Here is a 19,535-nt window from a genome sequence, read left to right as displayed (position 1 = left end):
ATCTAAAAGCAGTTTTTGCAGACCCTGCTTTGGGATTTGAAACACTGATACAAAAAATACACACGGCAGACTGCACAAATTATCTGCAAAGCCACAGCGGGCTTCAGTCCGAGAGCTCCGCCCGGACACGGCGGCTCTCGGGGGCGGTCCCGGGCAGCTGCAGCTGCACTTCTGCGGCAGGGCGTGACCCTGGTGCCAGGCGGCCACTCGGGCGCGGAGAGTCAGGTTAAGGGGTCACGTGGATCGAAGCTGATGGAAATGCAGCAAAGCAGAAGTGGCCCCACCCACCGGGCGCGAGAACTCGGGGGGGAGCCTCCTCGGAGGAAGAGGAGAGAAAGGCAGCGCGTCCTCCCCACGTGGCTCTCAGGGGCGTGTGTGGCGCGGGCGTGGGGGGCTGGGAAGTGCTCCTGCTCGTTCAGGCACCCAGAGCCCGGGCGGAGCCGGCTCTGCAGAGATGTGCAGGAAGAGGGGACCCTTGGGGTCTGAACCAGAGCCCCCGAACCAGGCGCAGGAGCAGCACACGAGAGCGGTGACAGTGGGGACAGCAGCCGTCACCAAGGACAGCAGGCCTGAGGCCCACGGGGACCTACACGTTCTGGTCACGAAAAACCAGATGGGCTGACAGCACAGGCGGCCGGGGGCCGGTGGCTCAGCCTCGGGGTCCCTTTCAGGGGAGTTTGGGGGATTTTGAGTCAGATGTGACGGTGTCCGCGTTATGTGTAGACGGGGCCTGTGCGGCTGCTCCAAGGAGAATGGCCCAGGAGGGCCAGCCCTGACCTGGGGCCAGCCCTGACCTGGGGTCAGCGCGCCACTGGCCCAAACTGCTCACACTCGCGGGTTCTCCAGGCTTCTGGACGGTGGGGTGAGGAGCGAGGTGGGCCCTCTCCCAGAGAGACAGCCGTAGTGTGGACATTGTTTCTTAAAAGCCCTAAAGTCTTTAGAAAAATTCTGTACAGTAAATGAAGAACTATTTACTCGAGAGAACCTACTAAGACCGGTGAGAACCACGAAAGCGGTGTGTTTGAGCCACAGCCCACTCCCTGCCCGACCTGCCCCAGCTTTGACAAAACTTCTTCCCCGCTGGGGGGCACCCAAGAACTCGGGGCTCCTCTCTGCCTGGCTCCCTGGGTGGGGGGGTGGGGGGGCAGATTGGGAGCCAGCATCTCTTGCCCTCGGGCTCTGGGCACCAGAGCTCCGTTCTAGAAGGAGCAGCGGAGCCCCCGTCCCCCCGGGGCCCGTCCCAGAGCAGCAGCTGTGCCCAGACTCAGGGGACCGGGGAGACGGGCCCCTGACTTGTCCGGGTTCCAGCTCGGGGGCAGCGTGGTGGTTCTCAGCCAGGCGAGGCAGGCCGGGGAGACCAGGAGGCACCACCCCAACCCAGCTCCCTGCTCACAGTCTGGGTGTCACGCCCAGGGAAGAGGCCCTGGGTCCCCGACTCGGGTCTGGAGCTTCGGGGCCGAGAGTCCGCCGGGGAGGGCGGGTCACCAGGAGGCAGAGCCCCGCGGGCTGTACACCCAGGGCGGCGGCGTCTGCAGACGCAGGGGAGGTGCGGCACGGCCGCTGCGGGAGGCGGCGCTCTCCGCTGCCCTTCCCCGGGCCCTGTGTGCTCCAGCTTTGGGCGGGAGCCCCCGCCCGGCCGCCTTGCCGTGCGAGCTCTCAGGACGCAGGGGCTTCCCGAGTGGCTCCTCCGTGCACTCGGCTGTTTACGAGAGCAGTGTGAACGCCAGCGTTTTTCGTATCAGGAGGATTGTGTCTCATTGTGAACAACGTTGTACAGAGTGTAGAAATACATGTAGCGTTTTTAGAGCAGGGTTTAGAAGCTGTGCCTTTATTTCAATCCTTTGCTTTTGACTCACGAGTAAGATTTCTGACCCCTTGATAAAATGTCAAGAAAAACTCACATCGCTATTTAAAAGTGAGCTCTGGAGATCAAACGTGGTCTTTTTTCCTTGGGGATATTTTTGGTCTCCGGCGAATAGGGGACGGAAAGGCTGCGCTCATTTGAAGATTTTAATGGGTCTGCAGGCGAAACGTAATATAACCAAACCCCACTTCTTAACTTTTCCCACACGGACCTGCTGCAGAACGCACACAGGTCACCGGGTCCGGGCTGCAGGCAAGGGGGAGCCGGGAGCGTCTGGTAACGCCCTGTCCGGGGCTCCCACGCGGCGGCATCTCCCGCCCTCTGTCTGCCGCCCCCGGCAAGACACGGCTCCCCTCAAGTGACACGTGCACACCACGGATGGCAGCAGAAGGGTGCGGTCTAGTACGAGGGAGAAAATAAAAAGGGACGGGGGGGACGAGAGCAGGGTTACAGTTGCTCCTGTGGGAAACAAGGCAATGAACACAAGAATGAATCGTGTGTTTTCTGTGCTCTGAACCGTGAACCTGCCTTTGCCCACCTCGCATTTCCCCGGCCCCACGGGCACACGAGGACGGTGTCTGGAAACGACACACTCTGGGCTGTCCCTGCTTATCACTAGACTAACGCCTCTAGTGCACGCGCACACTCACTCACATGGCACGTGTACATGGGTGAAGCACGAACACACGTGCACACCGCATGCAGACACGCTGTGGATCAGGCATGACACACACACGACGCCCGCACGTGCCCACCTGGCGTCACACGCATGTGCACACCTGCACTGAGCATGACGAAGCTCTGCAGCAAACGGGTCTCCGACACAGAGGAACAGCCTCGCGATCCGTTTCTCTCACGAACTTTAGACATGTTTGTCACAACGGGAAACAAACTCGACCCTGAGGGAGTCTAGAGAAATTCTACAAATAAAACCGTCTCGATCAACTGTCTAACCACTTGCGAAACATCAGCACGAAGCTTCTCCGTCACTGGAATCCTTCTCGTAAACGCTGTGAGAACAACGATGCTTTTCACGGATAAACCCTCTGCCAGCCAAGGTCGTGCCAAGGTCAGTTGGTGAGGAGGTCAGGGTGGGACGAGAAAGAGATCTGAGCACACGGATCTCTCAGCAGCAGCCACGCGCTCAGTCTGAAAACCTCCGCCCACAGCTGCTCCGCCGACTGCAGCCCGGTGGGTGTCCCGGCCTCTCCTTCCTTCTGCGGACTGTGCTGCCTGCCGTCCAGGGCGGCCAGCAGCAGGCCTGGAGCTGATCGGGGGTTACCTGGTCCAGGGCTTGGGGCTGGCGTGTGAGCCCCTGCACATTAATTGTCTAAAAACTTCGTGGTTCAGGGAATGCGAAAGGCGATCATCGCCACTTCGGGGCAGCAAACTGCGGCGTGAAGACAGTGAACAAGCTGCCGGCTGTTCGAGCCCCCGTGAGGGGCGGCCGGGCCTCCCAGCGCACCAGTGTCTCCCCACAGCCCCCACCCCCTCACGTACGGGGACGGTGCGTCACGTGGACACTGAGAGATGGCGATTCCACGAGAAAGATGCCCGTCCCCTGCCCTCGGCTCACACACGCATGTCGCCCCGTGTGCACAGTTAGGGGCGAGGTTCTGCATGTCACACCTGCACAAGGACGACGTCGTTTCAGCGTGTGTGTTTCATGGACTTCGTCTTAGTTGTGATATTTTGACTACGCAACTTAGAATCAGATTTTTTCTTTCTAAATTATATTTATAGGTTTCCACCCAGCTCTTGGCCACGCGGACTTAATGAATGTAATTGTTCCGAACGGGCCTGAAATAGCCTTTGGTGCTCCCGACAAAGCAGTTACCGGAGTCTTCCCCGGGGCTGGGCGGGGTCTCCGAGGGCAGTCACCCCAGCGGTGGGGTCCGCCCGGGATCCGCCCTCCCGGAGAACCTGCCGCCCCCAGCGCAAGGCTTCGGCGTGGGGGTGGGGGGGGTTTGGGCCAAGGAGAAACAGTTTCCTTTCAGAGTAACCTCACTGAGAGAATTCGGCAACGCGCTCAAGGCAAGTTTATTTTTGGAATAAGGGAGTATTTACTTAATTTTACCGTGTTCTGAAGCAGCACAAAACTGGTTAGGCCTTCCCTAAGTAGATAGGAATATTCTTATAAACTCACATATTCAGAAATATTGGGCTCTTTAAAGCAAGGCGTAACTGCCTGCTCATCTGGGCTTAGATAGACCATAATTGGTTAAGTAACCAATTATGATGAATTAAGCCGTTATGACGAATGCAGTAAGTAGGTTACTGAGTGCTTACCAGTGGGCACTGTCCCAAGCAAAGCATTCGGTTCCTCGACACAATCTTAGCAGGTAGTCCCTCCTGCTCTCCTTCTACAGACAGGGAAACCGAGGCACGGAGAGGCCGAGTCACCTATTTGTTTAAGATGGAGCGGCCACGGGTGGAAGTCAGGATTCGAACCCACGCATCACGGTGCCGCGTTCGCAATGGGAACTGCCGGCTGCACCCGCCGCGCACACTGCGGGGAGGCGCCCACGCGGGGCCGCGGGCTCGGAGACCGAGTGGGTGCGCCCTGCGCGTCCTGACCGGCGCACCTTCACAACCCAGGCCTCGGGTGGCCGTGGCTCTGCGCCTCCGAACCAGCTTCGCGCCACACTGACCCCCGTCAGCCCCCGCTCGGCGCGGAGACCGGCTCCTGCGAGTGAGGACGCCGCCCCGAGGCCCGGGCTTTGCTGGGCGCCACTTTGTGAGCTTACCTGCACTGGTGCACCCGTTCCCTCCCCTTCCTGGGGGACGGACACACTTTGCCTCGTCTCCCGGTCAGAGTACGCTTCAGGCTTCTGCCTGAATCAGGGCTCCCTGAATGGGGATTCTCCTTGGAGCTCACATACATGCTCGCTGCCTCGCACTCTGGCTTTTCCTTTCTAGGTTCCCACACGTTACTGACACCCGTTAGAAATGCAAGCTCTTAGGCTCTGACAGCGTACTGAGTCAGGCTCCAGCCGTGTCTCGGTCTGCTGGGGGGGAGGGAATGCGCTAAGTTCCGGGACCCCTGGGACCACCGGTGTGCATCTGTGGCGCCCGGACTCCCTCCGCCCAGCCGGCCAGCCATCCAGCGACAAGGCTCCCGGGAGGCTGATCATAATGCGCGCGCTGGGGTGCAGTGGAGGAAGTGCCAGGGTCTTCACAGATGCAAGAAGAACCCTTCCATGAAGGTGGGGGAGGGGGCCTTCTGACAGTGGTCTACTTTTAAAATACGTTTGGTGTCACTAACAGCCCAGTACACCCACAGGCCTGGAACAAAATAGGGCATCTCGTGCCTTTCGCGCACGAGATGCCCTCGCCAAGGTTTCCTCTCCCGTTTCTACTGGGGTCGACCCGATCAGTTTTGCCGCCCACCGGGACATCGCGAGCCCTGGCTGAACGGGCACCGCGGCGCGCTCACCTGTGCGAACTCCTTGTTGAGCGTCATCTGCTCCACCAGCGAGGACTCGTTGCGGAAGAGGTGGGGCTGCATGTGGCTCCACATGTGTGGGAACCACCAGAACTCGTCCACCGACCGCAGCAGGAGGTCGTCGCCCTCGTCCTCCGCCGCCGTCCCTGGGAAACGGGAGGTCGCGGCGGCGTCAGTGACAGCCCCCTGTTAGGGTAAGGGCTACCTGCATCTGCCAGATTTCTGTCCTTCTGACCACCGACCCATCACTCCAATTTCGTGGCGTTCTAATGAAAAGAATGGCCCTCGTTTAAGTTACACGGAGGTCGGGGGGTCGTGCTGGGAGGGAGGAGCTGGGGGGGGGGGGGGGGGGGTGCTGGTTCAGGGCTCTGGGAGAGCAGGTGGGGTCGCTGCCGCTGTGCACACATGCTGCCGGGGCGTGGGGGCGGACAGCCAACTTTGTGCCAGAGTGTTCTTGCCTTAAACTCATCAAGCAAAAACTCGCTCCCTTATTGCATGCTGTGAGTCTAAAATTGAGCTTCAAATTTAACGGATGGGGTTGTTCATGTTTCCGATTACAAAGGTAACATTCGCTATCGAAGAGACGTGCAGAGCGCAGACTGGTGATGCGGAAAGCTCAAAGACAAACTGACTCGCAGAACAAACCAGCGGAAACATTTTGATATCTTTAAAATTTTTCTACTTATTTTTTAAAAGTTAATCTCACCCTGTATAAACACTTTCGTGTCTTTACATTTTTAACTTAACAGTATGAACATAAACATTTCCCATTTTGATAAAAACAGTTCATAAGATGTAAACAATGAATCTCTTAACACATTAGAAACACGATTTGAGAATTTGAAACTAACATTAACGCCTCACTCTCTGTTGGGAAAATGTGTTAACAGTGCCCACTGCACAGGAAAAAACTAGCTGTCACAGCAAAGTGAAGACAATGAGAATGCTAAGAGAATTCACTAAGTGCAGCTATCCAAGAACATTTCAACTATGAAATTATTGCAGTGTTTGTACTATTGTACAACATCCAGTTCAACTCCAAAATGTTCTGAATCACTAACATGAGCATCGATCCGTGTTTACGGATCATGTTACAGATCTGACTACCTAACCAAGTGAGTGAAGCGAAATGAATCCTGGCTTACAGCACAAGGTATATTTATTTGGCTTATTTATTCATTTAATTTTTTTTACAGGGGGCTGCTTGATTTTATATTCTTTACTTAAATTAAGAAAATAAATACGAAGGGTATTTTCAGAGGGATCCTCTCCCTCTGTGCAGCGTTCACGGATCATGCACCATCAAATGCCGTGGCCGGGGGAAGTGTGTCTCTGGTGCTGACCCATGCCAGGGTCCGAGCGCCTCCCTCCGCCACCTGCCCGGCTCTGCGATCTCGGACAGGTGACCTCTGCGAGTCTGGGTTTCCCGGCCTGGAAGTGGGGACGTACACGCCTGTGTCATGGCGTCCTTGGGAAGAAGAGCCAGTGAGGCCGATTTACAGAAGCGCCGTGTGCTGTGACTTGCAGGGAGCAGGCACTCGTAAATGCTGGGATCTCTTCTTTCTTAAGGACGTCTAGTGGTTGACACCTGCACTGCTCTGCGTGTCTGCATTTTTAAACACTCTTCAGGGTGTCCCCCGCCTGGATTCCCGGTTTCTGACCACCAGGGGTCCGACCCCTGCGCTCTCACTGCAGGGCCGCTGCTCCTGGAGCAGGGAGTGGGGAGCGGCCGTGCGGTTCAGTCACTGCTTCCACGTCTGCTCTGGGCGCGCCAGCTCCCGCGTGCGCTGCGCCAGGGCGCGAGCCATTCCCTGAGGCGGCCCCCGGTCCCAGGAGGGGTGAGGCCCCAGGCTCGGAGGCTGGGCGCCCTGACCAGCAGGACGGGGTTGCTGCTGCTGCTGCACGCAGAGGGAAGAGGCTCGGGCGGTGGTGCAGTCCCACGGGCAAGACGGGCGCAGAATTCTCAGCTCGGGTTAACTTTCTCTGACACCTCAGCGCTGCAGACGTGCAACCCATTGACTTTTGATCATCTATTGAGAATGCCAGCTACTGAAATCCGAAGGAAGAGATGGCTATCGTGCCCCCAGGGGGATTTTCGGCACAGACTGTTTTTGGTATAGAGTGCGTATTTCTCACAGCCAGTGCAGCCGCACGGGGCGTCCCGCCCTCCCCCCGCCTGGTGGCTGCCGGATGCAGGAGGGGCCCCAGACCCCACAGAGAGGATCACTTCTCTGTAACCTGCTGAGGTTGGCAGATGCCGCACCCCACAGCACCTTAGGACTTTTATCCTAGGCATGGTGTGTGTCCATCACCGCCGCCCACGGGGCCCCGAGGGGTGGCCAGAACCTCCCCCTTCAGTGGGCGGGCTGACTGCTGGGCAGCGTCCCCTCGCCCCATCCGGGTCACACAGCTCACGGCCTCGGGGACAGCTCCTGACACCCGAGACAGCCGGGCGGCAGATCAGGGGCCGGAGCCCACTGTGGCATTTGACGGGCAAAGCGGATTTTCAAACGTTACCAAATCCAACTAAATAAAGATACGGGTTTTCATTCATGGAAAGCGTATTTTTCTGCACGTAATCTGCACGTAAGCTCCAGGCGAGCGTACAAGCCGAGGCTCGTCCAGGCCCGTCTCCAACTCGGGCCACGGGCCTGGCCACGTCCGTGGCCCCCTTGGAGCCGCCCCTTCTGACCTCACTGACCCAGGTTCAAGTTCACGTCGTTATTAATCAGAAATGTAGTGCTTTTCTACTATGAAAGTTTTTTATATTTAAAAGCTTTTGTACTCATTTAAAGGTTTTTTTCCTTTTACTTTTCTGATTCCCTGAAAATATAAAGTGTCTCAATTCAGAAGTAAAATACTGAAGAATTCATTTCTTTGTCCCCACTTTGGGAGGCTCTGTGTTGTCACAGTACGTTTCTGCAAGTTCTTTGAGTCTGCCGAAGTGCGAGCAGTTTTGGCAAGATCTGGGCTCCAGGTCAATTCCCGACAGGCACCACTGTAACACCAAAATGAGACACATGAAATTTCAGTGCGTTATCGCGCGGGTGCCGGCGCCCACCTTACGGTTGCTCATCATGCACGGCTGCCGTAGTTCCTAAACGATAAGCTGGGTTCCACCCAGCTGGGTCCGGGAGAGACTGATTTTAAATACTGCACTAAATAAAAAGAACTGTATTGTGATAAAAGTTGATTAAAACCTAGCTATATTTCCAAAATTAGAACATAGAGACATGTGAATTGTTCACTGTTTGCTTTCTTGATAATAGTTGACTGACAGACAAAAACATTTTTAAAAGCAGCAACGACAGACACTTCCCTAGCACCCGATGTGCGCTGCTCTGGAGGGAGAGGCGGGGCCTCCGGGCCCCTGTGGGGACGCAGACGCGGGAAGGAGGCCGGAGAGGCTGCGCTTCTGCCCACGCAGCGCGGGAGACCCCGGCACCTGCTCTGAGCAGAAGCCGTCAGCTTCCCACACGGGTCTTAGAGCCAAGACCCCCCAGGGGCGTCCAGCCCGGGCCCACGGCCGCACGCGCCTCAGGATGGCTCTTCAGTGCGGCCCCACACGACATCGTAAATGCCCTTAAGACGTTAAGAGAGTTCTTTGCAATTACGTGTCGCGGTGTCTTCAATGTGTGGCCCACAGATGCCAACAGGCTGGGCGCCCCCGCCGCAGAAAAGCGAAAAGAAACAGAGAGGGAACGTAACTCTGACTTTTCACTTCCACATTGGAGAGTTAGTAGCTCTCTTTCTATGAAGGGTCTCTTTCTGTAGAACGAACTCTAGTGGGAAAGGCCACTATTCACCCAATTTGCAAGTACTACTCTCGAAGTAACTGATGGAGTCGCAGGGAGTGTACAGTTGACGAGGGAGAGCAGCCTTGACCGCCCGCAGAAGTCACGCCCACGAGCAGCGCCCGCAGCCCCTCCCCCGGGGGCGAAGCCGCCGCCGCCGCGCGGTTCCCAGACCAGGATGCGCGTCACCCCGAGCTCCACGCCGGCACTGTTTCGTTTCTTCTTAATCAGCGGCATGTCCCTCCTCCTTCAGTCTGGTGCACGAGGGACTGGCTTTCGGGCGGGCGCAGCGCGGTGTCGGTTTGGGGTGAGCGCTCTCAGCACGGGAAGGACGGGGGGGGCGCTGAACAGGGAGGACGCGTGGGGAGCACAGAGGGGGGCCGCGTGAGGGAAGCGGCATCCATCCCTGTTACGCCGGCGCGTGGGATGAGGTGTCTTCCAGGCGGAGAGGCTCGTCCCTCAGCGGCGCCCCGGGGGGACAGCAGAGACAGTGCTGCCAGGAGGCCGCCTCCTCGGGGTTCCCGGCGCGGCCCAGGTAGAGCTCCTCCGGGGACCGAGGCTGGGGGGTGGGGCGGGGTGCGTGTCCTCCGCCCTGCAGGGCACCCAGGGCTCCCCGCGCTCCAGGGAACCCACGTGAACTCGGTGCCCTGGAGCCCGGCACCCTGCAAACACGGGACTCTGCGGATGCATTTCATGAACTAGCCAATCAATCAAAGCTTCCTGCTCACGGGAGGAAACCAGACTGCTAGGACTTACGAATTCACCCATATCCCGACTCTCCAATGCCACTCATCACCCCAGCATGACAGGACACAGCGTTTCTTCCCGCGTTGTTGTGAGGTTAATACCAGCGTGAAGAGCTGATGAGTCCGTTTAGGAGGCACAGTGAAAACGCAGAGTTGGGCGTCTTCCTCGAATAACTGTCCCCGTGGGGTCAGCTCACGAGCTGCCGGCTCCCAGCCGCCGTGAGCTGTGTGCACGTTCGGGGCTGTGGGGCGGGAGGAGCAGTGACCTCCGTCATGCTGACCCTGGGGCTGCCCCACAGGCTCCGCGGCCTGAGTGTGGGCAGCAGAGGAAAACTGCGGCATCTACCCCCACACATGCCAGCCCGGGAACGGCTGTCCTCGCACCACCCAGCTGTTTGGACAACAGAGTGCTGTCCGTGGGTGCAGGGGTCCCGCCTTTCCGTCCCGAGTGAGCAGGTGCGGCCTGTGCAGTCAGGTGCCTTCTGACCTCACGGTGGAGGTCAGGAAACCCGGTCTCTTCCCCCAGCGCCAAGCTGGGGTCACTCTGCTGGGGCAGATGCGGTGACCCCAAGCAAAAGGGCAAAATGCCCTTTTAAAATAAGCAATCATTTGATGTATCACCTGGTCGAAGTACTAATTTTCCTCCCATTACTTTAAACAGATTTACACGCTTCGAAGCAGAAGGGAAAAAGCATTACGGAAAGGCCAGCAAGACGCCACTGCTCAGCGAGCTAATAAATCAGGCCAAGCCTCTTGGGAGAACACCGTGCAGCCTCTTGGGGTGAATGAGCTGCCTTTGGGATAATTAAAGACGCCTTCGCACGAGACATCTGTAATTCGTCCGCAGACAGCCGGCTCGCGGAGATAGCACCGCAGACGCGCTCCCGGAGACGCCGCGGGCAGAGTCCAGAGCGAGAGGGAGGCGTCCTGCTTGTGACTTGGAGAGCGCGGGCGCGCCCTGGAGCTGCGCCGGGACGGCCGCTGGTGCAGTTCTCGTGGTTCTCGGGAGGGACTCCCTGCCAGGCGCAGCTTCCTCGCACTCTCGCTAGGCCTACTGACGGTGCTCAGAAACTTAGGGCCGGTTTCCGGAGGGGAGGATGGGCGAGGGAGAGAAACGTGGGGACCTAGGGTCATGCAGGGGCGCCAGTCACGTTCGGAGGCTCTGGAGCAGCAGCCCAGACCCGGACAGAAGGTTGGCTGCAGTGGGTGGGGCCGGGAGGAGGTGGGGCCTGATTGTGCGGGGCTGAGAGCCACGGGGCGAGTGGGGGTGGCGGTGTGGGCCAGCGTCCTGGAAGGGCAGGTGCGCCGGGGGGAGGAACTTCCCCATCTGCTAAATTCTGCTGAGGCTACAACGTTGCTCTCCCGTTAATGAGTGTTTTCCGAGGGGACGTGATGTTTACAAACTGCCTGTTAGCTCGTCTGGCCGACAATTTACCAACAGTGTCCTCTCTAATTACTCTTACGATGTCACCATGGCCACCGGCACTGCACTTCCTCCCGAGACCCCAGGTGCACGGCCCCTCCCAGCTCGACGGTCACGTCCCTCTGCGACCGGAACAGCCGTCCTCCGCCCGTGGACCTGGCCGCTCACAGAGCGAGCCCCCGTCCGTGTGCCCCGCAGCCACCCGGGGCGCCCTGCTCGCCTGCTGCCGACCCCCTCAGAGCGCGCGCTCCTGGTTACGCGGCGCGGCCTGAGAACACCAAGCCCCCTCTTACCTGTGTGGTAAAACTTCCCTGAAAATCCGAGGTTGAAGGTAAAGTTTGCAACCTGAGTGCGCAGTAAATTTTGAGTCTCTAGTAATGCCTGAAATACACAAGAAATTGACATGATTTTAGAAAAATAAGCATGAAGCTTTGGGGCGCCTCTTTTTCACACGGGTGTGCACGAGTGAGACAAAACACGAACCCTGCTGCCTGGGGGGGGGGGTCTGACGGGCACCCGCCGCTCCCCTCTCACGCATCACAAGCACCACCCTCACCGCGGGCACGGGCGTTCGCCAGGTCCAGGGGCGCTCAGGCCCTGAGCACGTGCTAAGGGGCTGGGAGGCCACTGGGACACACAGCACTCAAACCGCTTTTACTTCTGCGTGAGGTTTCGGGGCTCCAGGTGGGTAGACTTATTTTCCTGGGGAATGTTCAGAATTACTACACATGGACACGTTGTCCTGTATTTGTTGGAACACAAGGATCACGTCTGTTGGCGTGGCCCTGTGGTGCCGTATTCAGCCGTGGTGGTTCTCCTGTCACTTTTAAGGCACGGTTCCTGAGTTCGAAGCGTGGGGTCTGCAAACCGAAGGGCGAGGGCCCTGTATGAGATACTGACGGCAAGTCTTGAGATGTGAACGGAGAGGACAGGTAGGAGGTAGAGGACTGACTTCAGAAAGAAAACTCTCGTAAGTGTGGCAGACGTTTCCCTAGCTTCTAGGTCTGTGATTGATCCGCGTTGACCCCTTGACCCCGGACAGGCTGCGAGTGCCCTGACGGGGATCTCAGGGTCGGCCCGGTCCCGGGACTCCCCTGCCCGTCCTCCCTGCGTCCACGCCTGTGGCCCGGCTCGGAGACCCTGCTCACACCCTGGGCTGCTCAGCTCGCTTACTGACTCAGATGGCTTTCTACTTCTTGTGGCCTTTTGGAGGGGACTGGTTTTGCCCTGGCAGACAGGAGACCCCCACTCCCACCCAGGGGCGTGGGTAAGGCGGATCTCTGGTGTCCACTCTCCCTGGGGCCGGGTGAGCGAGGGGCTGGGGGCGCAGCCACTTCTGCTGAGCAGGGTCGGGGCGGCCGAGCGCTCGCCTCACCACTTGTGACCTAACTGCTCACGTCCCCAGAGTCAAGAGGGCTCTCCTGCAAATCGGTTTAATTAAAGGGAAAAAAATAAAAAAATAGCAAGCAACTAACAGGCTGATGAGCTACATAGCGATGGTCTAAGATCACAGTTATCCTGGGCATAATTCTGGCCAATCCTGTTGTTCAAATATTATCGATTAAGTAGAAATGGAAAAAAATTACTTTGACTCAGTTACATGAAATACATCTTTCTCAAGAAGAACAAACTCAGTATTAAAAAGTGGGTGGCAGCCCTGGCTGGCGTAGCTCAGTGGATGGAGCCCGGGCTGCGAACCAAAGTGTCGCAGGTTTGATTCCCAGTCAGGGCACGTGCCTGGGTTGCAGGCCATGGCCCCCAGCAACCGCACATTGATGTTTCTCTCCCTCTCTCTCTCTCTTTCCCTCTCTCTCCCCCTCCATTCCCTCTCTAAAAATAAAATGAAATAAAATCTTTAAAATTAAAAAAGAAAGTGGGTGGCGTTAAAAACAAGCCCGGGGAGCTCGCTGAGCTGACGGGTGGGGAGCTCTGTGGGACGGAGCCGTGGAGCAAAGCCTGGACCTTCCTTCCCGGCGAGCTCCCTTCTCCGGCTTCTCACTTCACTGAGGCCCCGAGCCCCCACATCTCGAAACAGTTTTTAAAAATGTTCCCCCTTCACCCTCTTCCTCTCCCCTCCCACCCCAGCCACTCAGCAGTCTACCTCGGGGTTCTGGGGTCCCCCCTCCATCCGCACCTGCCTCTGCTGAGGGCCGGCCGGGCCAGGCCGGTGCTGGGGCAGGGAGACTGACCCGTGAGTGCCCGCTGCCCGGCACCAGGCTGCTCCTCAGGGCGGGCCACCGCTTCCCCCGAGGGCCTGCGTCCCCCGTGGCGGGCCTCCTGGGCTCCTCCCCCGCTCCTAAACCATTGCCCTCTGGCCCCCTGTGCTCACACTCCCCCAGCTCCCCACCCCTCCACCCCCAGGCAGGCTCAGGTCCCCAGCTGCACCTGCACTGCACCCCGGGCTCCCTGGGTTAGGGACTCTCGTGGGTCGCCTCGCTCCCCGCACCCTCGGCTCCCCCGCGAGGTGGGGTCATGCATCACCTGGCTCCCAGGGTGCCTGTTCCACTGGGGCAGGGCCCCGCACACAGTGGGGGCTCAGGGCGTGGCACACAGTGGGGGCTCAGGGCGTGGCACACAGTGGGGGCTCAGGGCGTGGCACACAGTGGGGGCTCAGGGCCCGGCACACAGTGGGGGCTCAGGGCGTGGCACACAGTGGGGGCTCAGGGCCCGGCACACAGTGGGGGCTCAGGGCTTGGCACACAGTGGGGGCTCAGGGCGTGGCACACAGTGGGAGCTCAGGGCTTGGCACACAGTGGGGGCTCAGGGCTTGGCACACAGTGGGGGCTCAGGGCGTGGCACACAGTGGGGGCTCAGGGCTTGGCACACAGTGGGGGCTCAGGGCGTGGCACACAGTGGGAGCTCAGGGCTTGGCACACAGTGGGGGCTCAGGGCTTGGCACACAGTGGGGGCTCAGGGCGTGGCACACAGTGGGGGCTCAGGGCGTGGCACACAGTGGGGGCTCAGGGCGTGGCACACAGTGGGGGCTCAGGGCGTGGCACACAGTGGGGGCTCAGTGAGCGCTGTTAACAGGCACTCAGCAGGGCATTTTCTCCCATGACTGGGTGCCCCGGGCTCCTCATTTCCAGCTCAGACCTCGAGTCCCTGTTTCCTCGGATCACCCTGCCCCGGAGCGGCCCCAGCTCGGGGTTCCCTGGCCTCCCCACCGGTTCTCCATGCTCCGAAAGCCCCAGCCGCCCCCAATCCCACCCCCAACCCCCTCACCACCCAGATGAAGACCTGCCCACCTGCCACCTTGGCAGGAAGCCTTCCACCGCGCCCTCCTGGAAGCGCCCCCTTCTGCTCTCCCGTGGGGGCGCCCTCGGCCACCTTTCTCAGGACGCGCACCGCTGTCCACTCCCCTCCCCGCTCCGCCCCCTCCCCTCCCGCTGGTCCACGAGCACCTGCAGGCCGGCCGGCCGTCCTCGCTGCCCCCACGTGGCTAAACGTGTTTTCATGCGTGTGGGAAGCACTCAAAACGTGATGGAAACCCCCATCGGGGCACGGCAACAGTAAACTGAATCAGGTCCCTCTGCTCGGCCACTGACGTGTCCCCGATGGTGAGTGCTCAGCAGGGTTCACGGAGCAGAGGACCCCGGGGGCCACGGACGGGCGCTGCATCCCCCCAGCACAGGGACCCCAGGGCGTCCTGTGACCTTGGGTCACAGGTCCCGGTGACACGTCCCCCGGGTGGGCGGGGACTTTCTCCCCTCGAGCTGACGAGGCCCCTGAGGAACCTGTGGGCTTTCCCCGCCCCCTGCTGTGGTCACGGCCTGTAGACAGGGCTCCCGACCCAGGCGGGAGTGAGAGCGGCCGTCTCTGTAAACAAAACCCAAACAAAGGACAGAAAAGAAACCCTGAGAGAGCCCAGCCTCCCCGCACTGCGAGTGGGCGGGTGTTCTTCGGTTTTCGGGACTCAAGGACGGCAAGTTCCCGTGTCCTCCCACGATGAAGAGAGAGGCACACGCGTGTTCATGAACACGCACAGGACAACCGGAGCTGTCCCCTGACCCCCCCCCAGCCCCTCCATCAGGCTGAGCTCACGCTCGAGGAGGGGCAGGCTCGGGGGGGCTCTGGAGTGGACACGTGCCCGGCGAACCAACCTGCTCCACGATGCCCCTGGCGAATCAGCGACCTCATCAGTTACTTGCAAATTGTTAGTGGTGCAGAAATAACCGTGTTGCATGCTGTTACTGGAAGTAACGCACAGAAGCTGCCCTGCAGTGGGGCAGGGGCTGAGGCCTGTGACGGCCTCTGAGAAAGTGGCAGTTCGGTTGAGGTCGGAGAGGGAGGGGCCGGCCCCACCCAACACGGGACTCGGGGGCCGGGGGCCCAGGCAGGTGTCAGGAAGGACCGTGGCATCTCCCAACACACCACCTCCCTGCATCCCGTTCAGCCGAGATGGTGCACCTTGCGAGTTTTCACAGCAGGCACCGCCTCAGTGTCCAGTCGGGGCCTGCCCTCTTTCCTCTTCAGGGGTGTCCAGCCCACAGCCCGCAGGCTGATTGGGTCGTCATCAACTCCAGCTGGTCTCCCAGACTGTCAGCCTCGTCCAGTGCGAAATCTCCAGCACAAAACCTCGCCAACCACTTCCAGCACGTTCCGTCAGTCCCAGTACCTTCTCCACACACGGCACAGATCTTTTTTTTGCATTCCAGTTGTGTTCTTACCTTTCTTGAAATAATAAAGTGTAATATGCTGAAAATGTGGCCTATTTTCTTCCATCTTCAATGGTAAAATGGCTACACAAAAATTCACCAATTTTGGTAAGTTTTTTTTAAATGCACGCTGAAATGATAGCTGTCGTAATACAATCTCACAAAACTGTTTCGAATGACATTAAAGGCAAACTAAGGTGCACGAGAGCCATCGCACAGAGAAAAACAAACCAACCCTTTGCCAACCCAATAAACCTCCTAATTATTATTTTACTAACGACGGATCATTTGACATTATAAAAACCTTATGAAGTGTTAGCACGTGTTAAAACAAGTCCTCCCTGGCTCTGTACCTGCATAAATGAGGTGGTAGCGCTTCCCCGGAAGTTCAAGGATGACCTTTCAGAGACCCCAGGGGGTCTCGTTTCATCACCTGACTCTGAACTTGGACACGCGCACGCCGCTCACCTTGGGCCAGGAAGGAGATCAAACTCCCTTAAAATCTCTCAGTCTCACCTGCGCATTGTTCTGTGTACATCTCTGGTATCAGTTCTAGAGACTGGGGGTCGCCTTCCTTCTTCCTGATCGCTACATCTGTTAAGCAAGACAGACACTCTTCTCCATGTCCGCGTTAATTACCGACATGTCCCATGTGCACATGATACATACACTTTTGGGGGCAGTTTCTGTGGGGACGTTTCATGGCCAGCAGGAAGCCATTTGCTTTCCCGTGTTAAGAGCGGGAAGACTCCGCGCCCCGGGGCGCGGCCGGCCGGCGGCGGCGGTAAACACCGGACCGCGCTCCCACCGGGGCGCGGGCGGCGCCCCACCGCGGGTGTGAGCGCCGGCGTCCGCGTCGCTAGCTGCTAATGAGGCCTCAGCTCCTGCTGCTCTGAGGCCCGACACTAACTTCACTTTAATGAGTTCATTATTTGCTGTCTTCTGAAAGGGAGACAACAAATTTTCTTTTAATTAAAGGTCAGAACACCCCGGCGGAGGGCAGGGAAGGGGTTCTCCGCGGCGGAGGGGCCGGGAGATGGGGCCGCCCGCCCGGGCGGCAGAGCAGGGCCGGGGACAGGCGTGCTGCCGTCTCGGGAGCGCAGACCGCAGTCAATCTCGGGGACGCGGGGCCCTACGTTGAAGACCAGGGAGACCAGCACAGCAGGGGGGCGCGTGTGCGGAAGGACGCGTGAAAGGGTCCGCCGAGCGGTTACAGCGGCTCCGCCCCATCACAGCGCGCGGATGCGGATGCGCAGGGGTGCGGCGCGCGGATGAGCCTTGGCGGGCGCAGGAGCCCCGGCGCTGGGACGCACGGGACGCACGGGACGCACGGGCCGCAGGGCAGCCGGGCAAAGCGCCTCTCAAACACTTGGTTGCAGGGTGTGAGGCGGGGGCAGAACCGCGGTGGGGGCGCTGGTTTGGTAACATGAAGGGTGAGTGGGCGGAGCGGGAGACAGAAGAACGTGCGCGCGCAGGGGGAGCCGCCGGCTGCCCGCTGGGCCGGCCCGCAGGTCAGGTGCTGTTTGCACCGCGGGGCCGGGCGCTGATTCATACACGGTCCTGTGAGCTGCGTGGGCTCTCGCGCATTTTCACGCAAATGAAACGAGGAGATTTAAGCGTTAACAACGAAATGGGTCATCTGCACCCCCCAAAACAGGGCGGTTAGGTTAAGGCCGGAAACGTTTTGTTCTGCTCTGATGACGCACGCGTCCCACACGGGGACCACTGTCGTCCTGCGCGCTGCTGTCTGATGGGGACCTGACTCTCAGGACACAGTGATGTGTCATTAACCCAGCATCTCCCTCAACAACTTTGTGCGTGAAGTCTGCGGGTGCATGTTTACGATTCTAGCGACGTTCCTGGCTGAGAGTATGTACGTTTTCTTGAACAAGCGTTGCAGGTTAGAATGTTTCCAGCTTTACAGAACGACAGCAAAGGTGGTGTAGAGTGTCAGCGTGCTGACAGCCACTGCGTCCGCATTAGTAGGCGCATTTGTCACAACTAGTGACCCGGTGTTGCATCACGTCTCGTGCAGAGCTTTCTCGTGAAACAGCAAATCGCCCAGCTGACTCGGGCCCCTACGGCCCAGATTTGGTGCCCCGAGACGTCTGTTTTTTCCCAAAACTAAAATCGCCTTTGAAAGGGAAGAGACTTCAGACCATTGATGAGATTCAGGAAAATACGACGGGACAGCTGATGGCAATTGGGAGAACTGTGTGAGGCCCCAAGGTGCCTACTTTGAGGGGACTCAGGCATCACTGTCCTGTGCACGATGTTTCTTGCATCTTATATCTCCTCCAATAAATGTCTCCATTTTTCATAGTACCTGGCTGGGTACCTTCTGGACAGACCTCAGAGAAGCCCGAGTTATCTGGCTGCACCTCACCCCCGTGTGTCTCTTGTCCACCTTTACTCTCTCTCCTCCGAGGTGCAGTGTCCCCCGGGTCAGCTGTAGCCTCACCTCCTTTGGACAGAGTCCTTCCTCTGTTCCACAACACTAATAGTCAGTCTGTGACAACATACATTAAAAAATAATCCGATGAAGTGGTTGTTCACAAAACAAAACAACTGCAACCCAATCTCTTGTTCTTGGGAGGAAACTTGGTAAGAGATTCGGTATAATTTGCATTTTGAATGCAATAGGAGTTATAGCTGCCATGTCACGTAATCATTTATCTTGAATAGCTTTTCGCTGGCTGACGTGGTTTCCTTGTTTTCGTGCGGAGAAACGGGGAGAGCGCTGGGTTTGTGGGCGCAGTTCCGATGGTCCATTCCCACGCTCCTTCACGACGTCCGGCGAATCGACAGGGGGCGCTCGGGACGGCCCGTCCGTGGGTGTCCTGCGGCCTTGCCCTGGAGCTCGCCGCCGGGCCCGCCACCGGCCTTTGTCTCGGGCCTCTTGCTGGCGAAGACCAGGCTCCCGTGTGCCTCGGAGCGGGCGCAGTGGGGCCCTCTGGGTGAGTGTCTCAGACGGAGGCCCCGCGAGGGGGCACGGCTGTGTCCCTGTCCCTCCCCATGGGCCCAAACTTCGCATCGAGGCGAGAACGCATCTCGCTGATCCTATGTCACGGCCACGGAAGACGAGGAGAACGCGCTGCCGGGGGGCCACGTCGGCCTGGGCTGTGCTTCCCGTGGCGTCGCCGCGCCGAGCGTGCAGTCTCTGGTCTGTCCTCGGAGCGGGGGCCCGAGCGTCAGTGGGTGGGTCAGGGGTGCTCACGGTGAGGTCTCCCCTCACAGAGGGGGCGGGGGCGGGGGGCCGGGAGGCCGGGGCAGGGGAGCGATGAGCAGACCAGTACTTTCCAACCCTCCTGTGTCCAGCCGTGGTGGCAACGTGGCCGGCTCTCTGGGCGTGTTTAAAACCCGCGAGTCAGCGTGCACCTGCGGTTTTCTTACCCACAGGACGAACGCCCGCCATTCTGTGTTGTGACCCAACAACACGGGCGATAAAGTTGTTTTGAAATATTAAAACGTGTGCTTTTCCGAGGCTGTATTTTATCAACCCAGTTCACTGGTGAACAGCATGGACGCCACCTCATCTGACTTCAAGTGGGAGTTGATTTGGCTGGCACCCTAAGCCGAAGGAGCGACAAAATCAGCTCAAAGCTAAT

General features: G+C 58.8%; 1 protein-coding gene across 1 annotated transcript in view; it reads right to left on the bottom strand.

Annotated features, from left to right (window-relative positions):
- The window catches only part of NDST4 (N-deacetylase and N-sulfotransferase 4), a 77,215-nt gene that overhangs the window by 41,809 nt on the left and 15,871 nt on the right, over nucleotides 1–19,535 (bottom strand). Inside the window, exons 2-3 of the mRNA XM_045831427.1 lie at nucleotides 11,566–11,653; nucleotides 5,301–5,455 (exon numbers count right to left, since the gene is read on the bottom strand). Coding sequence (XP_045687383.1) covers nucleotides 5,301–5,455; nucleotides 11,566–11,653 — 243 coding nt within the window. The remainder of the gene's footprint in view (nucleotides 1–5,300; nucleotides 5,456–11,565; nucleotides 11,654–19,535) is intronic.

The sequence above is a fragment of the Phyllostomus hastatus genome, unplaced genomic scaffold, assembly GCF_019186645.2.
Source record: "Phyllostomus hastatus isolate PE091 unplaced genomic scaffold, TTU_PhHast_1.1 phas_contig_159, whole genome shotgun sequence".
NCBI lineage: Eukaryota > Metazoa > Chordata > Mammalia > Chiroptera > Phyllostomidae > Phyllostomus > Phyllostomus hastatus.
This window is presented reverse-complemented; position numbering and strand designations above follow the sequence as displayed.